The following is a 23,359-nucleotide window of genomic DNA, read 5'->3' on the forward strand; positions in this document are numbered from 1 at the left end:
AATAAGATATTAAACGTAAAATAGGTTTACATATAGTCCACTAAAGAAAATAATAGTTGATTTATAAAAATGACCCTGTTCAAAAGTTTACACACACTTGATTTTTATAACTCGTATGCAACTATTACAGAAGGTTCAAATGCTCACTGATGCTCCAAAAGGGAAAAAAGATGCATTAAGAGTCAGAGGTGTAAACTTTTGAACACAATGAAGATTTTACAATATATTTTTTAGTACTGTCCTTTAGAAGCTACAGAATATACATGTTTCCCAGGAGCCAGTTGTTCAAAAGTAATCTGATCAGATTTTGGCCATCGGATTGGATCGTATCTTGAAAATGGGTTGTTTAAAAGACAAAGGATTCTGAATTCAGATTAGATCTGAATTAGATCCAGATTTGATCAGGATTAAATCCCCAAATGTTTTAGTAAAACTGGGATACTTTCAATTAAAAAAAAAGTATCTCAGCAGAGGTCAGTTGTTCAAAAAGTTTAATCTGGATCAGAATGATCTGGATTTGGAAATCCCATGCTTTTTTTTTTTTTGCTATCCAGGATCAGGTAGCCCATTTTACTTTTGTGCTGGTTTTTCAAAGCAAAATTGGATTGGATCACCCTAATCCAGATATACACTTTTTGAGATTTCCAAATCTAGATTACTAGTGCTCTACGGAGACCCTAAAAGGACATGGTAATAAAAAAGACGATGTTTTGCATTGCATTTACACAAATAACTACTTCTGTCTGGTCCATCTATGGTGATTGTGCCAATGTAGTTTACAATCAGTGATTAAAAAGAACTACTTTAAATACAATAGTAAATATGTTTTAATGGGTGGGAATATTCCGGTTCCTCATGAGTCGATTCAAATCAATTCTTAGGGTCACAATATGATTAAAAGTCAATTTTTAATCACGGTCCACTATTTATGTGGTAACGTGAAACTCTAATGTAGCGTGGCCAAGTAGAACATATCGTTCATTTTCTGTCACTTTCCGAATATTTTCCATAATAACAAAAGATCAATAATTAATGTTTTTCCAAACACGTGCCCTCGCTGAAAACAGGGCAGGATGTTTTTGTTTTTCCATCTCCATTGCTGTTGCTGTTTTGTTCTGACAACATCATGCTATTATTATTATTATATTAACCAGTTTTGACATTTGTAAATCGATCGCTAAAATGAATTGCCAGAAGACTGAATCGCTATTCAAATGTGAAACGATTTTTCCCCCACCCTTAATATTTTTGTTTAATATTGACAGCTGTTTGGGGATTTGGGGATGTATTACATGTTAAAATGTGGTATGTTTTAAAGTTTTATTACATTCTTGTTCCTGAAATCCACCCTTTTGCTGGGATCAGAATAATCCAGTTTTTGGGGTCAAAAGTATCCAAATCTTACTAAAACATTTTAAACAATACAAACCAAATCAAATCAATCCAAATCAAAACTGATTGGATTTTGTGATCTAACCCATTATCCTTTTTTTTTTCTTTTGAGCAACCCCTTTTCAAGATGTGATCCAATCCGATGGCCAAAATCCAACCACATTACTTTAAAACAACTGGCCCCAGAAGGGTGGATTTCAATAACAAAAATGTAATAAAACATATATGCCCAAATAGCTGTCAATATCAAACTAAAATATTATATTTAATTTAAAGTTTTTTTTCACTGATTGTAAACTACATTGGCACAATAATCATAAATGGACCAGTCAGAAGTAGTTATTTGTGTAAATGCAATGCAAAATTCAAAACATTGGCATTACTTTCCATCACCATGTCCCTTTAGGGGCTCCATAGAGCACTAGTAGAGCACATTTCAGAATAACAACAAAAAAATTCAGAAAAACAAAGTAAATTGATTTGCATTTTGAGTGAAACCCTTGTTCGTAATCACAGAAGTCAGACGTTTCTTGTAGTTTGCACTTGTAGTTCAGAAGGGATTTTGTCCCACTCCTCTTTGCAGATCCTTTCCAAGTCATTAAGGTTTCGAGGCTGACGTTTGGCAACTCGAACCTTCAGCTCCCTCCACAGATTTTCTATGGGTTTAAGGTCTGGAGACTGGCTAGACCACTCCAGGGGCCTCATTTATAAAGACTTGCGTAAAAACCATCCTTGATTTAATCTAAGAACTTTTCTGATTTGATCGTAAGAGCGATTCAGAGAAAACGAACGTACCACGAAATCCATGCGTACGCCAGTCATTCGGTTATAAATCACAAATGATCGTGGAATTGTGTGCAGCTGAATGTTCCGCCGTCGAAACGCCCCTGCTTAATTAATTAACATATAAAATGAGCTCATTCCTAAAGCAAAAACTCTGTGACAATCGCAAGTAAAAAGGAGCGCAAGAAATCAAATTATAGTGAGGCTGAACTATCTGCATTACCAGGCATAACCACAAGGAAACGGTCGTACGCCAAGCTGGAATCTGACGTGGAGATAAGTACTTTTCCACGTCAAAGACGGTTTTTATAAATCTGTACTTTGACGTGGATTTGATCGTACGAACACTCTAAGATCAAATCAGTGCGTAAGAAAGTTTTATAAATGAGGCCCCAGGACCTTAATGTGCTTCTTTTTGAGCCACTCCTTTGTTGCCTTGGCCGTGTGTTTTAGGTCATGCCCATCCACAACACATTTTCAACGCCCTGGCTGAGGGAAGGAGGTTCTCACCCAAGATTTGATGTTACATGACCTGTCCATCGTCTCTTTGATGCGGTGCAGTTGTCCTGTCCCCTTAGCAGAAAAACACCCCCAAAGCATAATGTTTCCACCTCCATGTTTGACAGTGGGGATGGTGTTCTTGGGGTCAGCAGCATTCCTCCTCCTTTAAACACGGCGAATTGAGTTGATTTTGGTCTCATCTGACCACAACATTTTCACCCAGTTCTCTGAATCATTCAGATGTTCACTGACAAACTTCAGACGAGCCTCTACATGTGCTTTCCTGAGCAGGGGGATCTTGCAGGTGCTGCAAGATTTCAGTCCTTCACGACGTAGTGTGTTACAAATTGTTTGGTGTGGCTGATTTCTCACCGTTTTCATGATCATTGAAACTCCATGAGGTGAGATCCTGCATGGAGCCCCAGACCGAGGGAAATTGACAGTTATTTTGTTTCTTCCATTTGTGAATAACTGCACCAACTGTTGTCACCTTCTCAACAAGAATGGTCTTTGAAGCCCATTCCAGTTTTGCATAGGTCTACAATCTTGTCCCTGACATCCTTGGACAGCTCTTTGGTCTTGGCCATGGTGGAGAGTTTGGAATCTGATTGCTTCTGTGGACAGGTGTCTTTTATACAGGTAACAAACTAAGATTAGGAGCACTCCCTTTAAGAGTTAACCTTTATAAAAGACACCTGGGAGCAAGAAATCTTGCTGATTGTTAGGGGATCAAATACTTATTTCATTCATTAAAATGCAATTCATAACTTTTCGGAAATGCATTTTTTCTTTGTTTGTTGTTATTCTGTCTCTCACTGTTTAAATAAAATTCTAGGCTGATGATTTCTTTGTCAGTGGGCAAACATACAAAATCAGCAGGGGATCAAATAATTTCCCCCCTCACTGTATCTGGATCAGGGTGATCCAATCCAATTTTGCTTTAAAAAAGCATTTGATCCTGGAAAGCAAAACGTGGCAAATCATTCTGATTTAGATTAAACTGGCCCCAGAAGACAAAATAAGTTAAATTTACCCTGACCTTCAAATTAAAAAAAGTTTTCACCCCCGGCTCTTAATGCATTGTGTTTCCTTCTGAAGCATCAGTGAGTGCTTGAACCTTCTGTAATAGTTACATATAGTCCCTCAGTGTAAAAAAATGGAACTCAAAATCATACACTTATTGTTGGAAAGGGTTCAAATATACAAAAAAGCTGAAAAACCAAATAATATATGGGACTTGAAGATTTTTCTGAAGAACAGCGGGCAGTTTAACTGTTCAGGACAAACAAACAACTCATGAACAACTATCACTAAACAAACAAACAAACAAAAAAGCTATGGATTATTCAGGTAACAACACAGTATTAAGAATCCAGTGTATGTAAACTTTTGAACAGAGTAATTTTTACAAATTCAACTATTATTTTGGACTACATGTAGACTTCTTTAATGTGAAATATCTTATTTAGGTCAGTACGAAATAAAAAAAAAACATGCATTTTGTATGATCCTTCTTATTTTGGTAAAATAATTAACATTTTGCAGATTCTGCAATTTGTATGTTAACTTTTGACTTCAACTGTAAATGTACCAAAAACCACATTATCCCACAGTAAAAATTTCAAATCATTGAATCAATGTTTATTTAGTTCTTTCTCCAAGTTAGTAAAAGGACCATTTGGGTTTTTCTCTTCAGGTATTTACACTGACCTATAAAAATAGACAAGCAATTGGGGGAAAATGGAGAACTTTGAAAGGGACGATACCCTTGAATTATTTACATACATAGAACATTTATCATCACATTTAAAGACAAAATAAACCCAGACACGGCCTTCCTCAAAACCATAGCCATATGTCACAGATGCAACAAAATTATGGACTTCTCATCATGTTATTTAAAAATAAAACAGCTTTGATACAATTTACAACTAGCACAGATCATCATAAATTACCAAGTTTTAACTTAAGCTATGATACATTTCACATCCAACTGTTTTAAGTCACCATCTGAGCAGTGACATGTTTTTCGAGCAGCACTCACTTCAGACATTTTGACTACAAAAAACATTGATTTCTTTTATTCTTCCCAAGAGAAAATATATATATATTAGTATTTAAGCCAAAATCTTTGAGTCTGCAGCAAATAAACATAGAAAGAAGGCCATTCGGTATTTAAATTGAACAAATGTCAACGAGTCTGTCCTACAAAAATAAGAGCGATCTTACAAAAGCAGTCTTATCTGTTCCTGTGTTCAAGGTAAAGACTTTGTTCAAAAGGGTGTTCCATAACCAACATTACTCTCCCGTTCCCATTTCAACTCATCTCTGCTCATAATGATGCCGAATATCTTGTGATTAGTGCCAGAAGATGAAGAAAACTCTTGGATCCTTCATTCGGCCCTGCTGCCCTTTGCTTAGTCATCAGAAAACAAAAAAGAGCTGTTAATGGAATAACACTCTCTTTGGTCAACCTATACAATGGGTATTTTCTGTATAAAGGAACAATTTCATATTCAAAAGATCCGATTCTCAAAGGAAAAGTTTGCTTTTAGATGCAAAACTGGGGTGGGCATCAGGTCAGGTTTCACAGTGACAGTAGGGCTTGTGGTATGACAGCGGCTCGTCATCCTAAGCGAGAGAATCGTCAACCTGGGACTGAAAATGTACTGGCCATGCTACAATCAAAAAGCGAACATTCACAAGCTGCTACCGCCCACTGTGGTTGCTGGGTCCTGCTTTGCCTCTCTTAGTGGGGTTGTGTTGGCTTTGTGAACTGCCGTGTGATAAAGTCTGAGAGTTGGTGGCCATGGCGCTTCCTTTAGCCTGGGGGGAGGAGGTGCCAGCTGGAACAAAGGCAGGTGTGGTTGAAGACCGAATAAGAGCCGGTTGTAAGGAGCCAGTTGCTGGAATACCTGGAAGAGGGTTGATTAACAATGGATGAACTAATATAGACCTTTTCATCAGGAGTTCTGCCAGTCAAAGTTGAAGCGTGTCTTACCTTTGGACACACTGTAGCCGTATGCGGCATAGGCAGCTGCGGACGCGGCTGCCGCCCCTGCCATCGCCCCTGCCATTGCTGCAGCACTGCCCGCAGTGGACTTCCGTCCTCGTCCCTTTCTCACAGAAGACGACTTGCCGGCTCCTCCAGAGCCTTTGGGTCGGCCTCGACTCCGACCGGACCTTCCTCTGCCTGGACTGGATATATCTTGGGAGGAGACACCTGAGAGAAAGTCATGTGCGATGACATTGGTTAGGATTAATGGCTTTAAAAAAATTCAGCTTTTCATCACAGGAAAAAATTACTAAATTATTTTAATATATTTTAAACAGATTAAAACGTAAAACTATAGAAGCCGTTTTTGCCACTGAATAAAAAAAATAAAATGTTAACTGCAACTTTTTATCTCACAACTCTGTTTTTTGTTTTTTTTTCAGAAATGCATGATACAAACTTGCAATTCTAAACTTTTTTTTCTTTAAACACACCATTGCATGTTATTGAGTCAAAATTGCAAGATACAAACTCGCAATTTGGACTTTTTTGAGAAGTGGATTATATAAACTCGCAATAGTGAGAAAAAACTCTGACTTTCTTGCAAATGCAAATTTGTATCTCGCAATTTTGACTAAACTTGCAATTGCGGGGTATAAAGTCAGAATTGCAAGATATAAACTTGCAATTCGGAGTAAAGTCATAATTGCGTTATATAAACTCACAATAGTGAGAATTTTTACTTTTTTCTCAAAATTGTGTGATATAAACTCACAATTGAGAGTAAGAATAGTGGGATATAAACACAATTGCAAGATAAAAACGTGTAATTTTCAGTTTATATCTTGCGATTCTGACTTTATAACATGCAATTGCGAGTTAAGTCAGAATTGCGAGATATAAACTCACAATTACGTGTTATAAAGTCACAATTATGTGATAAACTCGCAAGAAAAAAACCTCAAAACTGCAAAATAAAAACTCGCAATTTTGACTTTTTCTTGCAAGTTTGTTTCTTACAATTCTGACTTAACTCGCAATTGCGTTATATAAACTCGCAGTAGTGAGAAAACTCATAATTGCAAGATAAATATGTGCAATACTGTCTTTTTCTTGCAAATGTGAGTTTGTATCTTGCAATTCTGACTTAATTTGCACTTACATGTAATAAAGTCAGAACTGCGAGATATAAGCTCGCGATTGAGTAAAAACTCACAGTTGCATGATATAAACTCGCAATTCAGAGTAAAAAGTCACAATTACGTGATATAAACTACAATTTAGAATTTGCCTTGCAATTGTGAGTTTACATCTCGCAATTCTGACTTTATAACATGCAACTGCGAGTTAAGTCAGAATTGCGAGATCTATACTCACAATAGTGAGAAAAAACTCAGAATTGCAAGATAAATATGTGCAATACTGTCTTTTTCTTGCAAATGCGAGTTTGTATCTTGCAATTCTGACTTAATTTGCACTTACATGTAATAAAGTCAGAATTGCAAGATATAAACTCGTGATTGAGTAAAAAGTCACAGTTGTGTGATATAAACTCGCAATTCAGAGTAAAAAGTCACAGTTACGTGATATAAACATCGCAATAGCGAGAAAAAAAAACAGAATTGCAAGAAAAACTACAATTCTGACTATAACGTGCAATTGCAAGATCTATACTCACGATAGTGAGAAAAAACTCAAAATTGCAAGATAAAAACTCGCAATTCAGAATTTTTCTTGCAAATGCGAGTTTGTATCTCGCAATTCTGACTTAACTTGCAATTGCATGTTAGAAATTCAGTATTGCGAGATATAAACTCGCAATTCAGAGCAAAAAACAGAATTGCGTTATATAAATTCGAAATAATGAGAACAAATTCTGAATTGCGAGATATAATAGTCGCAATAGTGAAAAAAAAAACTGCAATTGCAAAATTTGCTTAACCCACGTTTGCATGTTATAGTCAGAATTGCAAAGTTATAGTCATAATTATGTGATATAAACTCGCAATAGCGAGAAAAAAACTGAATTGCGAGAAAAACTGCAATTCTGACTTTTTCTTGCAAATGCAAGTTTGTATCTCGCAGTACTGACTTTCTTGCAAATGCGAGTTTGTATCTTGCAATTCTGGCTTAACTCACGCTTACATGTTATAAAGTCAGAATTGCAAGATATAAACTCGCAATTCTGATTTTTTTCTTGCAAATGCGAGTTTTATCTTGCAATTCAGAGTAAAAAGTCAGAATTGCATGATACAAACTTGTAATAGTGAGAAAAAACTCAATACCAACTTTGTCTTGCAATTGGGAGTTTATGTTTGCAATTCTGACGTTACAACACGCAATTGCAAGTTAAGCCAGAACTGCGAGATAAACTTACAGTTACATGTAAAGTCACAACTGCGTGATATAAACTCGCAATAATTCAGTCTCAATGACCTTTTTTATTTTTTATTCAGTAGCGGAAATGGGCTTTTATAGAAAACACTTATTTTAAACTGTAAAAATATTTTACAATAATACTGTTTTTACCATATTTTGAACAAATACATGCAGCCTTGCTGAGCATAAGAGACTTCTTTTAAACACCTTACCAAACTGCCAACCCCAAACCTGGTAGTGAATCCTCAAAATATGATTTCGCAGATCCACGACTATTTAACGGATTATGTGCCAGCCAAACACATCAATATGTTTCTTTTAAATTGTCAGAGTTGCCATTTCTCCTCTAATCCTCAGTTTATTATGAGGTTGCCTGCCGAGGCCATCTGAGCCACTGCGGCCCAGACTCACGCACACCCTGTCTCCTTTATAGCCACAGTTCTGCTCGCGTTTCACAGGCAAGCTCAATCCCACAAACCTCTGCGCTCCCAGCTTTATGGCCTAGACTGCAACACTGCTTATTAGCACTGCTAATCACTCGACAGAAAGGCAGCCAGATCTATGCTAAATGTGACCCTGTTAAACTACAGTGGTGCTTTCAAAAATTTGGGAACTCTTTAGAATTTTCTATATTATTTCTATTATTGAATCCTCAAAGTAGGCAAAGAGGATCCAATCAGATGAGAAAAACAATATACACTGTCATTCATTCATTGAGAAAAACAATCTAGTGTTACACACCTGTGAGGGGCAAAAGTATGTGAATCTGTGCTTTTTAATATTTGGTGTGACCACCTTTTGCAGCAATAACTGCAGATAAATGTTTCTTGTAACTGCTGATCAGTCCTGCACTACCACGTGTCAATACAGAACCGCTTCAACTCTAATGTTGGTGGGTTTCTTCCTATTAACAGCTTGCTTCAAGTCCTTCCACAACATTTTATTTGGATTAAGGTCTAGACTTTGACTCATCCATTCCAAAACATGAACTTTGTTCTTCTTCAACCATTTTTTGGTAAAATTATTTGTGTGCTTGGGTTCGTTGTCTCGCTGCATGATCCACTTTCTCTTGAGATTCAGTTCCTAGACAGACGTCCTGACATTTTCCTTCAGAATTTGATGGTATAATTCAGAATTCTTTGTTCCATCAATGATGGCAAGCACTCCTGGCCCAGATGCAGTAAAACAGGCCCAAACCATGATACTACCACCACCGTGTTTCATAGATGGGATAAGGTTCTTATGCTGGAATGCAGTATTTTTCTTTTTCCAAAGTACATAATGCTTCTCATTTAAACCCAAAATGTCTATTTTGGTCTCATCCATCCATTAAACCCATTAAATCTTTCTCCAATAGCCTTCTAGCTTGTCCACATGCTCTTTATCAAACTGCAGACAGGCAGTAATGTTCTTTTTGGAGAGCAGTGGCTTTCTTCTTGCAACTCTGCCATGCACGCCAATGGTTGTTCAGTGTTCTCCCGATGGTGAACTCATGAACATTAACATTAGCCAATGTTCTCACTATTTTGCAAACTCGTTGACTTTTTACAAGTCTGGCTTTTGGAGTGATCTTTGTCGGTCGACCACTCCAGGGAAGGCTAACTATGGTCTTGAATTTCCTCTATTTGTACACGATCTGTCTGACTGTGGATTTGTGGAGTCCAAACTCTTCAGAGATGACCTTTTCCAGCCTGATGAGCAACAGCAACTCTTTTTCTGAGGCCCTTAGGGATCTCCTTTATTCGTGCCATGATTCTCTTTCACAAACAATGACATACTTTGACAGATCCCTGTTCTTTAAATAAAACAGGGCACGCACTGACACCTGATAGTCATCCCAGTGATTGAAAACACCTCTGAACAAATGGACTAAAATTAACTGCTAATCCTAGAGATTCACATAATTTTGCCACTCAAAGATATGTAATATTGGATCGTCTTCCAGAAAAAATAAATAATATGTCTTGTTTAATTGGGATTTCTTTGTCAACTTTCGGGATTTGCATGAAAATACAAAGATCTTAAGGGTCATATTTATGCAGAAATATAGAAATTTCTAAAAGGTTCACAAACTTTTGAGCACCACTGTATATTTAGGAATTTGAATATGCCCCAACAAACAAATAAGAAGGTTAAACTGAATTAATGTATGAAATGTTATGCCCATGTATAATACAACAAATCTTTCTGTGAGCTGCATAGGCCTGAATGTAATTTAAAAACGAACAAGAAACAGAACAAGGATACCCACCATTCATCGTGTCAGACACAGAGCCAGTGATGGAAGCAGGAGAGTTGGTTGCACGGGACTGTGGAGCAGAAGACACGGGTTCGTCTACAATTACCAGCATGTCGCTGCTGCTCTCATCTGCGGGAATGGAGCTGGGCTGGAGCTCACTGCTCAACGAAATCTGCAGAGACACACAGTTCTGGGGGTGAGACAGGGACAGAGGGACAGCACCACGAAGGAAAGACAGCAGGACCAGAAGATGGAACGAGGAGGAGGAAGAGCGGCGTGAGATCGGTGTAGCAAGTAAATGAAAGGATGTGAGTTGACAATGGCATAATGGCTCTATAGAAATCATCCATTCTTTGGGGAAGTTCTCACATGATTGTTTTAGGGACTCATCAAAAAGAAATGTCATTACAGGACCAGCACTGTACAGTAATTCTTCCTGACATTATGACCTCTGCAATTCAATAAACATTGTCAGGTTTGCACAGTTCAGTCCAGTCCAGGAAGTGCATTTGAATTGAGTCTCATTCGCTCTTACCTCACTGAAGGGGCTGGGCATGGCAGAGTCCATGTCCACACTGATGAACGAGTCTTCTCCATCTACCGACAGATTGGAGTTGTCTGCAGACGGGATGAAAGGGATGACCACATTCACACCTTCTTTCTTCCTCTTAATGTCTGGGTCATCCTCCTTTCTCTTCTTTAAAATAAGACAGGACAGTTGGATAAGGGTGATTAGGGAATTTTCTTCACTTAAAAAATTATTTATCATTTCTATATGAATCAGGAACCTATGGAAGCCCATTTCCGCCACTGAATAAAAAAAAAAAAAAATGAATATTGCGACTTTTTTTCTCAGAATTGCGAGATAAAAACTCGGAATTCTGACTTTTTTTCGCAGAATTTCTCAGATTTCTGAGATATAAACTCGCAATTGCGAGAAAAAAGTCAGAATTCTGAGATATAAACTTGCAATTGCGAGACAAAAAGTCAGAATTCTCAATAACGTTTCTTCATAATAGTTGGCTATATTTCTTGCAAATATACATGTCATATAATGATATCATATAATAATCATAATAATCATATAATGTTTGTATCTCGAAATTCTGAGAAAAAAAGTCGCAATATTTTATTTAATTTTTTTATTCAGTGGCGGAAACGGGCTTCCATAGGAACCTGATAGAAAAAAAAAATCTTTGTGGCAACAAATATAAAACTGCTGTTTTAGTATTGTTTATATACTAGTACAATATTTATATTTTGAATATGTTTTTTTTTTTTTTTATGTTTAATGTTTTGTTTAACTTTCAGTCATTTTGATTTGTGCTTCTGTCATTTTTAGTAGTTTCTTTAATTCAATTTATAATTAATTTGTCTTTATTTCTTTTTTTTCTGTTTTAGTTATTAAGTTCTGAAGGTTTTTAATCTTATATTTATATTGTATTATATTTAAAATGTAATTTAATAACCAAATTTTAATAGGTTTTAGTTTTAGTTAACAATAATAACACTGATGTAGAGTACAACTATATTCTTTACCGCAAGGACATTTATTGAAAAAAAAACACACACACACACACACACACACACACACACACACACACACATACATATATATATAAGCAAATAAATAACTAATAGATAAAAATAAATATTGGCACAGGAATCTTTTTTTTTAATAAATAAATATCATTAAACACCACGGCACAGGAAGTAGATTCTTAATAATAATATTTTAAGCAAATATTAAATATTATTATTGCTAAAGACCATGGAAAAGGAAGGAGATTCTTCATTCTTTTTTTTTAAGCAAAAAAAAAAAAAATAGATTCTTCATCATCATTTTTTTTTTTTGTTAAAGACCATGGGACAGGAAGTAGATTCTTTATATATTTTTTTAAGCAAATAATTAATATTATTATTTTTTAACACCATGGCACAGGAAGTAGATTCTTCGTAATTGTTTTTAAGCAAAAAAATAAATAAATTTCATTGAACACCACAGCACAGGAAGGAGATTCTTCATCATTTTTATTTTTTTTTGCAAAAAAAAAAATATTATTATTGTTTTACACCATGGCACAGAAAGCAGATTCTTCATTATATTTTTTAAGCAAATATTAAATATTATTATTGTTAAAGATCATGGAAAAGGAAGGAGATTCTTCATATTTTTTTTTTTTACCAAAAAAAAAAATATTATTGTTGAACACCATGGCATAGGAAGTAGTTTCTTCATTTTTTTTTTTAAGCAAATATTAAATATTATTATTGTTAAAGATCATGGAAAAGGAAGGAGATTCTTCATTTAAAAAAAAATTAAAGCAAAAAATTAATATCATTATTGTTGAACACCATGGCACAGGAAGTAGTTTCTTCATAATTTTTTTTTAGGAAAAAAATAAATATTATTATTGAACACCACAACACAGTAAGTAGATTCTTCATCATCATTTTTCTTTTGTTTAAGCAAAAAATTAATATTATTTTTGAACACCATGGCACAGGAAGTAGTTTCTTTATATATTATTGTTGAAGACTACAGCACAGGAAGTAGATTCTTCATCAATTTACACCTCTGTGAGGACACTTACCCTTTCTGCATACTTCTCCCTCTTCCTCTTCCGCTCTTTCACCTTACTGGTCTCCTCCAGCTGCCGTTTCTCTTCTTGTCGTAAACGCACTGTCCGAAAACACAACGCATCCATCCAATCAGAGCTGAGCAATTAATTAATCTATTACCTTATTTAGAACTTACATATGCTTTTATTCTCATGAACGCAGTGGGAACTCACATTTTTTCTCCAGCTCCTCATCATCCAGCAGCAAACTGACAACCTCTTTGGGCTTCAGGGTGTCAGGTTTAAAATTTCCCCCTGATATTACCATCCTCTGAATCTGAAGCGCAGATCCCACAGCAGAAAGTGATTATTGAGACAGAGAATAAATAAATCAAATCAGTAAGAGCAGAAAGAGGAGAACACTTGACTCTTGGAAACATATACTGACTATAATGATGTGTTGATACAGACGTCCCGGGCGGCATGTGACTGTTTAGAGCATATATGCAATTACAGTATAATTAGTTGTAATTGCAGTTAAAACCATGGGCTAAATATTCCTTTAACCCCCTTGTCACTGCAAAGACTCTTCTGCGGTTTGACATTTAGATAAATAAGGTTTTTGTAACTTAAACTGACTGATGTAAGCAATGACGAGAAAAAGAAGTCATTTGTTTAACCATCGCAGAATTAGCTGAATTAAAAGGAAAACGTGCTACATTTTATTTTGTGTGACCTTCTCGATACTGTGTACTAACCTCACTCTTCTCTTTGGCTCTCTGTAGAATGCGTTCCTCAATTGTTCCTTTGCAAATGAGCCGATACACTGTGACTTGCTTGGTTTGTCCAAGTCTGTGGGCTCGATCCATGGCCTGCTGGTCAACCGTGGGATTCCAGTCGCTGTCGTAGAAGATCACCTGGAAAGAGAGGAAATTGCTAAATTAGTCACATTAATTCATTTCTATTCATGGAAGATACATTTTTTTTTGCACATATGTGACCCTGGACAAAAACAAAAACGTTATAAGGGTCAATTTTCTAAAATTGAGATTTATACATCAGCTTTCCTCTGATGTATTGTTTGTTAGGATAAGACAATATTTGAAGATACAACTACTTGAAAATCTAGAATCTGAAAAAAAAAAAATCTAAAATTTAAGAAAATTGCCTTTACAGTTGGCCAAATGAGTTTTGATATATTTATGATAGGAAATTTACTAAATATCTTCATGGATCATAATCTTTACTTAATATTCTACTGATTTTTGACATAAAAGAAAAAGCGATTATTTTGACCCATACAATGTATTTTTGGCTATTGCTAAAAATATACCCATGCTACTTATGACTGGTTTTGTAGTCCAGGGTCTATACTGGTTAAAAATACTTGATTCCACACCTCCACAGTCAATTCACTGACCATCTGCATATTGTACACAAAATTGGATTAAACTTTGTGAACCTAGCAAGCTCTTATCTGATTGGCTGACCCAATTCAACATCTGGGATTAAAAGCATAGTTTTTTTTTTAACTTATGTTAAAACTTGACTTATGTTTTACCTATATTTTATATAAATAAATAATTTAATATGTTGTCATTTCATATTCATTTTACTATGGCTAAAATGGCATCTAATTTTATCTGACAAAAATTGGGGGGAAAATTATATTAATTTAAACATTGTTTACAACCTTTAACAAAAACAACATGGGAAAACGTACTCGGTTACTTACGTAACCTCGGTTCTCTCTAGAGAGGGAACGAGTACTGCGTAAGAAGTATCTTACGCTAGGGGAAAATCCTTTTCTGCGAGATATTGAAGCCAAAAATTATCCTTAATTTTGAAATAATGTAAAGCGCGTTGCAGCAGCATACAGACATAGGCGAAACAGCTTGCGCGCCTATTGGCTGCTCTGCGGCAACTGCAGCAGCCTATTAGAGCGAGGCCTGACGCGACGCCAGATCCAATGGGGGCATTTCGCGCCCTTTGCGTCGCTTCGCGCCCTTTTCGTAGCTTCCCGCCTAAAAGGGCGTGGTCTAGGCCTATAAATATCGCTCATAGGCAGCTATTATCTGGTTTTTCATCATCAAAGCAACCAGAGCGTGCGCATGCACGGCAAGATACGCAGTACTCGTTCCCTCTCTAGAGAGAACCGAGGTTACGTAAGTAACCGAGTACGTTCTCTTACTAGAGGGAACGAGTACTGCGTAAGAAGTATCTTACGCTAGGGGACCCAGTGTAAAACGCCGTGCATGCTGAGATCTGACACCAAAGACCCAAGGGCGAAAGCCCGGGGTTCATACAGTTCATAATCACCTATAGAACTCACAGGGAGTCCGGGGAAGAGGGAGGGGCAACGCCGCACTCTTCCACATAGTGCAGCGTCACTCAGACGCTGAGTAAACGTACATACAGGGCGGGGTTACGGCCTGAGCTGACGTAAGAATAAGGGTCATCACACAGTTTGCCCAGACACATATTGTGCTGCTATTACTTTCACTGTCGACCCTAGAGCTGTGCTCAGTAGACGCAGCATTTCGAGCTGATAAATCAGGTCAGACAACACTGAATATCTAGACTGACAGCAGTCTGGCCTGTAAGGCGGGAACCTCCAGGTTGTAAAACCTTATAAATGTAGACGGAGAGGCCCAGCCCGCCGCCGTACAAATATCTTGTAAGGCAATCCCACTCGACCAAGCCCACGACGAGGCCACGCCCCTCGTGGAATGTGCTCTGACACCTAGCGGGCACTGCTTGCCCTTGGAAGCATATGCCAACGCAATAGCATCAACTATCCATCTGGATAGGCTGTGTTTCGAAGCGGCCAGTCCCTTTGGGCGCCCGTAAAACGAAACAAAAAGCTGATCTGTCTGTCTAAAAGCAGGCGAGCGAGACACGTAAGCTCGTAATGCCCTGACTGGGCATAGGAGGTTCGCGTCCGTTTCCTCATCATTGACCGGTAGGGCTGACAGCGCGATGACCTGTGCCCTGAACGGTGTGTTGAGTGATTTTGGAACGTAACCATGCTTGGGTTTGAGTATGACTTTAGAGTCATTAGGTCCAAATTCCATGCACGTCGCGCTCACAGAGAGTGCGTGCAAATCCCCTATGCGCTTCACTGAAGCGAGAGCCAGCAGAAACACAGTCTTAAGAGACAGGTATTTCAAATCAATCGTCTGCAGAGGCTCGAATGGTCCGCCTTTCATGGCCTCTAGTACCACAGAAAGGTCCCATACGGGGACTGAGGGAGGTCTGGGGGGATTTAGTCTTCTAGCTCCCCTCAGGAAGCGAATAATTAAATCGTTCCTTCCTATTGACTGACCTAACGTTGCGCTCGAAAACGCCGTTATAGCCGCCACATAGACTTTGAGCGTGGACGGGGTTCTGCCCTTGTCCAGCAGCTCTTGTAGGAAGGAAAGCACCTCCATCACACCACAGTTAGTGGGTGACAAGCCGCGGGCTGCGCACCAGCCCGAAAACACTGACCATTTTGAGGAATAGAGCCGTCTCGTAGAAGGGGCTCTAGCCTGCGTGATCGTGTTTAATACTCCTTTTGGGAGTTCATCATATATTCGCTGGTGGCCCAGACATGAAGGGACCACAGCTCTGGGTGAGGGTGCCAAATCGAGCCGCTGGCCTGAGAGAGAAGGTCTCTCCTCACTGGTATCGGCCACGGGGCGGTGCTCGTCAGCTGCATCAGCGCTGGGAACCAGGGCTGGTTTTCCCAAAACGGCGCTATCAGCAGTATTGGACATCCTTTTTCCCTGACCCTCTCTATCACCTGAGGTAGGAGAGAGATGGGGGGAAAAGCATAGAGATGACGGCGGGGCCATTCGTGGGCCAGCGCGTCTCTGCTTTTTGAGTAAAATTCCTGACAGTGAGCGTTGTTCGGAGACGCAAAAAGGTCTATTTCCGCTTTGCCGAATTTTTTCCACAGCATTTGTACTGTCTGTGGGTGTAGAGACCATTCGCCTGCTGGAACATTGTTCCTGGACAGTCTGTCTGGTCCTATGTTCAGAAGCCCCGGCACATGCGCTGCTTTCAGCGAGCGCAGGTTGCGCTGAGCCCATACCAGGAGGCGTTCTGCAAGTCTGTATAGGTTTTTGGACCTGAGACCGCCCTGGCGATTTATATAGGAAACCACTGACATGTTGTCCGAGCGGACTAGTACATGGTTTCCTTTTATTTGGGGACAGAAGCGCGTCAGCGCGTTCTGTACTGCCAGCATTTCGAGGCAGTTGATATGTAGGAGCTTTTCCCGTTCTGACCACTGGCCAAAAGACGGTCTGCCCTCGAGCAGAGCCCCCCATCCCGAGGTTGACGCGTCCGTAGACACCACTTTTACTCTCGAGAAAGTCCCCAGGCTTACACCTGACTGGTACCAGTCGACTGCTTTCCACGGCTTCAGGGCTGTGATACATTTCTGATTGACCGTGATACGAAGCCGACCGGGCGCCCACGCTTGACGCGGGACGCGCGCTTTCAGCCAGAACTGCAGTGGACGCATACGCAGCAGACCCAGCTGCAGAACTGATGACGCTGAGGCCATGAGACCCAGCATTTTCTGAAATGTTTTGAGCGGGACAGACGCGCCGCAGCGGAACGAGCCCGCTGTGCGCTGAATGTCTGCTGCGCGCTGTGGTGACAGCCGCGCTATCATTGACAGCGAGTCCAATTCTGTGCCCAGGAAGGAAGTTTTCTGACTGGGGGACAGGGAGCTCTTCGCCCAATTGACTCTGAGACCCAAATTCTCGAGGTGATCGAGTAACATGGTCGTATGCTGTACAAGCACTGAGCGAGACTGCGCTAGAATCAGCCAATCGTCCAAATAGTTCAGTATGCGCACGCCTTTCAGTCTGAGAGGAACGAGCGCTGCGTCCATGCACTTTGTAAATGTACGGGGTGCCTGGGACAAACCGAACGGCAGGACTGTGTACTGATATGCCTGGCCCTCGAAGGCGAATCTCAAAAATCGCCTGTGACGTGACGCTATCTGTATTTGAAAATACGCGTCTTTCAGATCCACTGACACGAACCAGTCTCCTTGGCGAACTTGCGCGAGGATTTTTCTGGTCGTGAGCATCCTGAACCGACGCTTCACCAGCGCTTTGTTCAGTTGCCTTAGATCTAATATGGGTCTGTGACCCCCGTCTTTTTTCGGTACCAGGAAATATCTGCTGTACAACCCTCCTTCGCTTTGAGTTTGAGAGAGGGGCTCTATGACTCCTTTGCTCAATAGTTTCGCCACTTCGGCTCGAAGCAGTTGTGCTGCTTCTGTCTGCATTGTGGTCTCGACGCGCGCTGTATAGCGGCGCGGGCGTCGGTGAAACTGTAGCGAATAGCCTCCTTTTATAATGTCCAGCACCCATTTCGAAACCCCTGGAAGCTTTTCCCATGCGTTTGCATGAATAGCTAGAGGTTGAATACGAAACGCGCTCCGTTCTATCCGTAACGGAGTGGTTTCGGAGTGCTGTGGCACTAGAGACGTGCTGACATTCGAGGCGTGGGGCACGCTGATAGCGGGAACTATTATGTCTGTGTGTGGATGTGGTCGTGTGGCAACAGGCACATTTAACACACTGCAAACACCGTTCGCCTGCATGCACGTTAGTTTCGCTTTTACGGAAACCTTTTGACGTGCGTGATGTGATGTCTGTGGGCACTGTAAAGTGGGCACGTCTATCACCTGTGGAGCGCAATCGATCTGAGCCGATTTTATGTGCGCAGGGTCTGTCTGACATGTTGTGCTTGTGTGTAGAAATGGGCACTGAGTGGGCATTTTGACTACACTTGAAACACCATCGGCCGTGGCCGGTTGTGAAGCGCAATCGATTCGAGTCGATTTTATGTGCGCTTGACCTGTTAGACAGGGTGTGCTTATGTGTAGAAATGGGCACTGGGGAGTGGGCATTCTGACACGTGAAACACCATCGGCCGTGGCCGGGACACCAGAAAATACACTCTTTTTTGGATTTATCTGGGTAGCCGTGAGAACGGCTTTTGAGTACAGGCAAACGGGCGACAGAGCCGGTTTGTTGGCTGCAAAATACACTGGAACAGTCACAATACTTGGAACTGAACAAGCAAATACCTTTGGTGGGGGTCCGGCGACAGCGGGACTCGCGCACCGTCTTTTTCCTAGCTTTGTTAGGACTGCTTCGGAGGCTCAGGTTTCAAATCCAACCTGGGTCTCGGGCCGCGACCAGCGGGACGGCGGCCAGAAGAGCGGGAACGCGGTCTCGCGCCCTGCGCTCGGTGGCGCTGCGAAGCGGCAACAGCGGGCTGTGGCTGGGGTCGTGCGCTCTGCGCGGGCGGTTTCACACGGCCGGCTGCAGAGCTGGAGCGTTTCGGCAGGAAGTGCCTCATCGCCTGGGACGCCTTCTGTACCTCAGCGAATCTCTCTGCAAAGTCCTTGACAGAGGATCCAAAAAGGCCAGCGGGAGAGAGCGGAGCATCGAAGAACGCGGTGCGCTCAGACTCAGCCATCTCCGAAAGCGTCAGCCACAAATGCCTTTCGGCTACAGCGAGCGAAGCCATGTTGCGTCCGATGGCCTGTGCTGCAGACTTTGTAGCGCGGAGTGCGAGGTCCGTGGCGCTCCTTAGGTCCGGCACACAAATCGCGTCAGGGCCTTCCTCATCCATCCTTCGGAGGAGGTCAGCCTGAAAAACCTGCAGCGTGGCCATTGTGTGCAGCGCTGACGCTGCCTGCCCAGCGGCGGTGTAAGCGCGGCTGTGCAGGTTTGACGTCTGGCGACATGCTTTAGACGGCAGCGTCGACTTAGCACGCCGTCCAGCGGAGGGCGGGCACAAGTGGGCTGCTATCGCCTCCTCGACAGGCGGCAGAGAGAGGTATCCTTTTTTCTCGGCGCCGTCCACAGTGGAGAACGCTAGAGAAGAGGATGGGCGCACTCTCGCTGAGTAAGGGGCGCTCCAGGATTTAGCCAGTTCTTCGTGAAGCTCAGGAAGAAAAGGCGCTGGTTTGCACGCGCTCGAAGCGCGTTCCCCTTTCGGCAGAAAACAGCCGTCCAACCTGTTATGAGCGGGCTGCTCCGGTGAGGACCACTCGAGGCCAAGGCACGCCGTGGCCTGTGTCAGAATCCTCATCAGTTCTGCCTCGATCGAAGCTCTCGAGCCTGACGGAGCGTGGGCGGGGGGAGCGAGGTCCACAGAGCTCGTCCAATCCTCACTGCCTGACGCCAGAATAGAGCAGGAATCCTCCTCCTCCATAACTGTGCCCTCGTCAACCGTGTCGGTGCAAGCGGCGGCGGGCAGCGGCCACTTAACATCTGGGACGGAGGCTGACGAGATTGGTGAAGCTGGCGGGCGAACCGGCGAGCTTTGTCGGCTGGGGGGGGGGTTCCGGTGCCCGCTGGGCACGGCGCTTCTTACGGCGCGACACCGTGGCGGGCGGGGGAGCAGATTCGGCGAAGAGTGCCAGGCGAGTCCTCAGAGTCGCCATCGGCAGTAGTTCACAATGAGGGCAGCCGCCCTCAGCGAGCGCGAGTGCCGCGTGCTCCTCACCCAGGCAGGAAACGCAGACGATATGGCGGTCCCCGTCACTGAGTGTGGCTCTGCATGAGCCGCAGGAAGGCATCTTTAAAAAGACGCCTGCTCTTTTATAGAGAAGTGTGTATCGCAGCGGCGACACACACTTGAGATATTAAAGGATATGAGCGCCGGAAAGCGCAGCAGGAAGGCACGGAAGGCGGCGTGGCCAGCAGCTTCAGAGACTCGTCCCGCTGAGATGCTTGCAATCGACGGCGGCTTCTTCTCCGGCTCCAGCGATGCGTTTGCTTCGCTTGAAGGATGAAAAATCAGATAATAGCTGCCTATGAGCGATATTTATAGGCCTAGACCACGCCCTTTTAGGCGGGAAGCTACGAAAAGGGCGCGAAGCGACGCAAAGGGCGCGAAATGCCCCCATTGGATCTGGCGTCGCGTCAGGCCTCGCTCTAATAGGCTGCTGCAGTTGCCGCAGAGCAGCCAATAGGCGCGCAAGCTGTTTCGCCTATGTCTGTATGCTGCTGCAACGCGCTTTACATTATTTCAAAATTAAGGATAATTTTTGGCTTCAATATCTCGCAGAAAAGGATTTTCCCCTAGCGTAAGATACTTCTTACGCAGTACTCGTTCCCTCTAGTAAGAGAACTCCTTTTTGTTCTGACAGAGCTTCAGTTTAATAGTGATCATTCACTGTATATATTATTAAAAAAAAACGTCAAAACATTTAAAGAACGATAAAAGGCATTTTCTTTATTTCATTAGGGCTGTCAAAGTTAACATGCTAATTTAATAAACTAATTGTTTAATATTCTGTACGTCGTTTTAATGATGAAAAGTAAATATTTTCTAGATAATATTAAATAATATTCATTAAAGTGACCATATAAAAGCCAATTATTTAATTTTGCTCAAATATATTTTATATATATACTGCCGTTAAAAAGTTTGAGATGAGTAAGGTTTTTAATGTTTTAAAAAAAAGTTTATAATGCTCATCAAGGCTGCATTTATTTGATCAAAAACACAGAAATAAACTGTGATATTGTGAAATATTATTACAATTTAAAACAATGGTTTTCTCTTTTAATATACTTTAAAATATGATTTATTTTTCTGACGCAAAGCTGAATTTTCATCAGCCATCATTCCAGTGCTCAGTGTTACATGAGCTAGAAAATCTGAAATTATTCTAATATTCTGATTTATTTGTTTATTTAGTTGTGCTGCTTTTTATTTATTTTTTTTTGGAACCGTTGAAAATGTTTTGTCAGGATTCTTTGATGAATAAAATTATTTAAAAAATATTTATTTAAAGTAGAAATATTTTGTAACAGTATACACTGCCATTTAAAGGTAGGATTTAGTTTTTTCTTTTTTAAATGAAATTAATACTTCTATTTAGCAAGGATGTGTTAATTTGATTTTAAAAAAGTGATAGTACAGATCTGTATTGTTAAAAAACATTTATGTTTTGAATAAATGCCGTTCTTTTAAAAGAACCCTGGGCAAAAAGAGCACTACAGGTTCCAAAAACATTAAACAGCACAATTGTTTCCAAAATTGATTATAAATCAGCATATCACAGTGATTTCTAAAGAATCATGTGACACCGAAGACTGTACTGATGGCTGATAAAATTCAGCCTTACATCAGAAATGAATTCGGCAATGCTTTATTTTACGTTTTTTTTTTACTAGTTGCGTATTAGTATGCATGAAACTAGAATATTAGCCTTTTATTAGTACTAATTATACACATATTAATGTCTTATTCTACATCCCTAATCCTAACAAATACCTAAACTTAACAACTAACTGACTATTAATAAGCAGCAAATTAGGAATGTAATGAGGGAATGTCAAAGTTAATAGTGAATAAGTGTTTCCTATTCTAAAGTGTTACAATAAATTCTATTTTAAAGTATCTTCCATTATTTTTTCTATATTTTTGGTCAAATGAGACCATAACAGACTTCTTTAAATAACATTAAAAATCTGATTCCAAACTTTTGAATGCCAGCGTAATTACACGCAGTAGCAAGAAAGTTTTGCTGTTTTTTTTAGTTATGTCAAATGTTTGTGACCCTTTTTTGTCTACACAAACTAAACATATTAAATTATACATTTTTCTCAAGCTTTCTGTGTAAGTGCTTGCAGTGCCTGCTGCACCATTTTTTGTTTATTTAATACCTTTCTATTATTGTGTTATCCACCATTTCAGATAAACACCAAACCCCCCAAACAAAACAAACTGTGGTTGGTCATGTTCCACGCTGACCATTTGGTCGAAGCTTCAAAGTGTCCATGTTAAGGTCAATGAGTTCAACAGCTATTATTACACAAGTGCTAAATGTCTTTGAGTTCATACAATATTAGAGCCCGTTCTCATGGCCCCCGGTGGGGGGGGAGGCGCTCTGGTAATCATGATGTGCTGATGGGCTACAGCCTCACCGTGTCTGCAGCTGTCAGGTTGATCCCCAGGCCTCCGGCTCTGGTACTGAGGAGGAAGACAAAAATATCCGTCCTGCAAAGGGAGGGGAGACCAGAACAGTGAGAGAAAGCAAATAAAGCACAGGCAAATCGTACTCTTCAAGGGGCCTGCCCAACCGCCCAGGATTTACACAGAGAAACGTTTCAATATACAGCACACTCCTCTAGAAAATAAAAACCAGAGCCCACTGCACCCACAGAGAGCTGAGCTAATGCAAACCAGGCCCTGTGAGGAAGGGTGGGGAGAGAGAAGGCAGCGCAAAACCTTGACAGCACCGCCAGGGATGAGGAATTTACGCTTGGTGACATTTTGGAAAAACAAGCCCCAATTAGGTTTAAGAAGAGACGGGAATTTACAGACGTGTACGTCTCCTTTTTAATCCGTAGCTGCAAACTCACCGGCTCTGGAAGTCGGCCACCATGTCCCGCCGCTCCGAAATCTTGGATGAACCATCCAGTCTCATGTAAGTATGCTTGCGGTACACCATGTACTCCTGTAGGAGAGTTGAGAAAC

General features: G+C 40.8%; 1 protein-coding gene across 1 annotated transcript in view; it reads right to left on the reverse strand.

Annotated features, from left to right (window-relative positions):
- Window positions 1-4,289: 4,289 nt before the first annotated feature.
- Window positions 4,290-23,359, reverse strand: part of ino80 (INO80 complex ATPase subunit) — a 64,661-nt gene continuing 45,591 nt past the window's right edge. The window contains exons 29-37 of the mRNA XM_073852885.1: window positions 23,245-23,339; window positions 22,807-22,879; window positions 13,609-13,767; window positions 13,085-13,187; window positions 12,884-12,972; window positions 10,825-10,986; window positions 10,302-10,461; window positions 5,678-5,899; window positions 4,290-5,591 (exon numbers count right to left, since the gene is read on the reverse strand). Of these exons, the coding sequence (XP_073708986.1) occupies window positions 5,386-5,591; window positions 5,678-5,899; window positions 10,302-10,461; window positions 10,825-10,986; window positions 12,884-12,972; window positions 13,085-13,187; window positions 13,609-13,767; window positions 22,807-22,879; window positions 23,245-23,339 (1,269 nt within the window). The 3' untranslated portion in view covers window positions 4,290-5,385. The remainder of the gene's footprint in view (window positions 5,592-5,677; window positions 5,900-10,301; window positions 10,462-10,824; window positions 10,987-12,883; window positions 12,973-13,084; window positions 13,188-13,608; window positions 13,768-22,806; window positions 22,880-23,244; window positions 23,340-23,359) is intronic.

This window comes from Garra rufa, chromosome 13, assembly GCF_049309525.1.
Source record: "Garra rufa chromosome 13, GarRuf1.0, whole genome shotgun sequence".
In the NCBI taxonomy this organism is placed as follows: Eukaryota; Metazoa; Chordata; class Actinopteri; order Cypriniformes; family Cyprinidae; genus Garra; species Garra rufa.